Below are 4,237 nucleotides of genomic sequence, written 5' to 3'. Positions count from 1 at the left end.
CCTTGGTTGCCAGTTCGTGCATGACCTCACTGTGAAAATGTGTAGCTCCTGATACAAGGACCCCTCGGTCAAAAGCATGAATCGTGTGTTTGTCTTTAGCACAAATAAAAACTGTCATCAGAAGTCCACAATAAGACTTGTTATCGCCACACCCATTCATTTTGAGGCTCCCCCCCCCCCCTCCGAGTCTTTCCTGCTCCCTCTGTGGCTGCATTGACTCGGTGGAATTCCAGCTCAAAATGTGCGTCCATTTTGGGGGTACGGAGGTGGGGGGGTGGGAGAGGGTACAATAGTGGACAGCAGAGAGATTGTGCAAATGAACAAACAAGGAGAGGTGAATTGCACAACTCGCGCACACACACACACACACACACACACACACACACACGTCTGTAACCGCCTCCATAAATGACCATGAGCAGATCACATTCCCACAGAATATATTTCAATGCCATGCAATTTTGCCCCTGTGTGGAACATTCCAGCGTTCATCCCTATCTGGTGCTAATGGGGGGGAAACTTTTTAGAGAATCAGCAATAAATGATTTCCTTTCTCGGTCCATCCTCGGCTCGAAAAAAATAGAATCACTCAAAACTGTTTTTTTGTTTTTCCTCCACTACTTTGGGACTGCTTTGCTTACACCAGCTGTTTCACTGAAACATGCAATTCTTCCATTAAAGTGTGTGAAGATGGATTTCACTATTCTAACACCCAGTGAGAGAGCACTTCTTCTATAAGACACAAACAAGTGAATGGACTTTGTGCGTGGCATAAACACTGTTTGGGTATCCTGTTGCAGCATGAAATGCCTCAAACCACACAAATTATCTGAAGTCTTCTCGAGTTTTGCTTTCAATGCCGAATTAGAAAAAAAGAAAAGTTATCCGTGTATTTCTGTGAGTCAGACTGAACATATTAGGTTATTTTTTTGGGACAGCAAAAGGAAATAGAGAAAAATGACCCCAACATAAAAACCCTCCAGTCATGGCTTCTTTACATGGCTCAAAAGGAATTCGATTTCATGGCCTAAAAAAACACTCGTTGGAAAACACTGTATGTGGGAGTTAAATAACAGCCTCCCTGCAAACTCCAAACCAAAAGTAAATCTCTGTATCTGTCAAAGGGAGCGCAGGAAACCTCGCACAGATCAAGGAAGGGTGTCTTTAGTTTGAACGCTTCCCCCATTCGGCTCTTCTTTTTGTTTTTCGTGATGTCGCACATTGATGGGGGCCCACCTCGAGGTGTTGCACATTCAACGTGTAGAAGAAGAGCAAAATCCCTTCTAGAAAAATCAAGAAAACCTAAAAGTTGTTTTTAAATCTTTCAGATGAGCTTGAACTTCAGATACAAACTTTGATAAAAGACTTTCCACAGCTTATCCGATATGAAGACTGAACATAATTAGCGGATTGTAAGTGGTAAGTCCAACAGCCAATCAGGGTGTGGATTTAGCCATTGGCGATTTATGAGCCATAACCTTTGTGTGTTTATTTTTAAACAAAAGAAAAACAGCAGTCTGATACATTTACATTACTCAGATAGAATACAAAAAACGAATTCACGGAAGATTAGAAAAACTCGAGCAGCTCTTTATATTAACACTTCGTGATGTAAATGAAAAGGATAATGTTAGTGTGTCGACCTCTGAAGATGTTAAGCGGGTTTTATTCTGAGTGGGATCCACACTTTGTCTTGCAGATCCCCTTTTTTTCTCGCAACGTGAACCGTTAGGCCTGTGGAGCCCTTTGACACAAGAATGCTCAGAACCATATAAACGCTTTCAGCTCTGTGAAGACTATTAAGTTAAATATTCTACAAGACAAAAACCCCACTGTAATAATCTCTTCTTTTTTAAATCTCAAAAAGTAAAAAAAAAGAAGTTTGGATCTCATCACACTGGGATCAGTCAGATTTGCGCAAATTGTGCCATTGTGCCATTACGCATGATATCACACTGCATATAATGTAATAAACAATATCTGTGGGGTCAGGTTTTATCACGAAGGCGCTGACACAAATGTATCAGAAACGTTCCTATAACGCCAAACCCTACTCCAAATGAATCCGATTTCATTGATAAAAACGCACCATGATCATAAAAAACTAACAAAAAAACAAATAATTTCACATTCTAACTCGACAGAGAAGCCCGGAGACACGTCAGCGTGGAGGTGCAGTGTTGCGCTGCGTCCAATAGAGATCACTGCGCATCGCAGGAACAGGCCAGCCTGCCTGTGATCTACGAGCAGCCTCGTAACGTGACAACAAATCAATACTTTATAAAATAACATCCACGATCAACCAAGTCTGCGATCACAACTTAAAATCAACTAATGCAATTAATAATAATGTGCGCGAGCCAACAGAGGTGTAAATGGACAGAAAGTAGAGCAAGAGTCACAACCAAATGTTGTCACCGTGTAAATCTATTTTAATAGTTTCAGTTTGGAATAAACTCGAAACTTTCTGGATAATTGCTATAATGAAAAATAAATATATATATAGATGTATATCTATATTTAAATATCTATATGTTATAGTTTTATGGAGGTCCTATCAAACCTATGAGTTAATTAGCTTCTCAGGCTGCCTCTAACGCTGTTAGTGTTTCTGGGAGATCAATAAAGAAAACCTTTAAATTTCTCTGTAGAAACACTATCAATTTGATAAAACACGTATTTTTATTTTTTACTATATTGGCATACAATACCAGCACTGTTTTGCAGCACTGCACTGCCGATCCCCCTTTAAATCTATTTCATGGAGTAATACAATTCATCTGACCCAAACTCTTACATTCATGTTTTTCTGCACACATCCACTCATCATCCAAACGCAGCAGCGTCAATGAAACTGTAGTCGTTACCTGTACCACTCCAGTCCGTTGTCGTAGTTGCGGTCGAAGAAGTGCGGCTCCGCGCCCACGGCTCTGATGTCCGGGTGAACCCGGAGGAACTCCAGCAGAGCCCGGGTCCCTCCTTTCTTCACCCCGATGATGATCGCCTGCGGCAGCTTCTTGCTCCCGGAGCCGTTGGAGAAGCTGGACATGGCGCTGGGCTCCGGGGCTCTCTGCTGCTCGCCGCGCATCTCGTCCCAGTCGTCGGCTCTGTCCGCCTCCAGCTCGTTATTGAGCAGGTCTCGGGACGCGGCGGTCCTGATGGACGGCTCCTCGTAGTCGCTCTCTATATCCTCCCACGGCTGCGGTTGGGCCAGCAGCCTGGACACCAGGTCCGTCCTGGCGCTCTCTGTCCTCTTGGCCACCGCCGCTCCGGTCTCCTTGCCCCGGTAACCGTCCACCACCAAACTTGGCATGGTGGAGCAGTAGCCCACGCAGGAGTACAGCATGTATACCCAGATTAAGAACATGATGCTGAGCAGGATTAGTTTCTTCTTCACGGGGCTGGACCAGAGGGCATACAGGCTGTGACAAACCGGGCTATATTCCATAAGCCTTTCGGTTGAAAATCATATCCCAGCGGCGCATATTGCCCAACTCACTCCTGGTGGCACCTCGACAATCCTCGCAAAATTACGCACATGCTCGGCTCAAACTAAAAAATAAATAAATACAACTTACAAATAAAAACAAACTCTATTCTAAATATAATAGAGAGAGATATAATAAATCCAGGACTGAAAAGGCAGTGAGGAATTTGAAATCATAGTTTTGGCTACAATATGGGAGATTGTTGAGCTGCGACAGGCGCACCGCGGTGCTGCTCCGGGCTCATCTCAGGTTTGATTAAAAAAAACTGCAGCCGGAGCACGAGACCTTATACAGAGACATGCGGTGGAGTGACAGCGGCGGCAGCCAATAGGTGCGCGGGAGGTAAATATGTGGACGTTCGTTGATGGCAGCGGACCAATCAGAGGGAGGCGCGGGCGGTGCCAGCCGTGGGAGCCTCGGAGTGGAGGCTGGAGCATGTGTGCGGGACTCTGCTGAGAGTTTGGAAAACTTTCTTATTGGGGCATGGACGCCAATTAACTCTTGTTTCTCCTGCGGACATATTGTTCATATGAGTTCAGATGAATTAAAAATGTGTCTGCTGCAGGTTTAGTCTGATATTGTTTACACATTGCAACTCTTTTGCTCCAGGTTTTTCTTTTTAAGTTATGAAATTAATGAACTTCAGAATCACTTTCGTCTGGAGCTTCAAAAATAATGAAAAGAGTAAAAGAAAAATACATCAGCAGACCTAAATGATTCATTTAAAGCTCATCGCAGACTTTGTGAAG

The 4,237-nt window shown here is 43.7% G+C and overlaps 1 protein-coding gene across 1 annotated transcript in view; it reads right to left on the bottom strand.

The window, feature by feature from the left end:
- The window catches only part of hs3st3b1b (heparan sulfate (glucosamine) 3-O-sulfotransferase 3B1b), a 19,670-nt gene extending 15,939 nt beyond the window's left edge, over window positions 1-3,731 (bottom strand). Inside the window, exon 1 of the mRNA XM_031843603.1 lies at window positions 2,868-3,731. Within this exon, the coding sequence (XP_031699463.1) occupies window positions 2,868-3,448 (581 nt within the window). The 5' untranslated portion in view covers window positions 3,449-3,731. The remainder of the gene's footprint in view (window positions 1-2,867) is intronic.
- Between the last annotated feature and the right edge of the window lie 506 nt (window positions 3,732-4,237).

Source organism: Anarrhichthys ocellatus, unplaced genomic scaffold, assembly GCF_004355925.1.
Source record: "Anarrhichthys ocellatus isolate YVR2014 unplaced genomic scaffold, GSC_Weel_1.0 scaffold4, whole genome shotgun sequence".
NCBI lineage: Eukaryota > Metazoa > Chordata > Actinopteri > Perciformes > Anarhichadidae > Anarrhichthys > Anarrhichthys ocellatus.
This window is presented reverse-complemented; position numbering and strand designations above follow the sequence as displayed.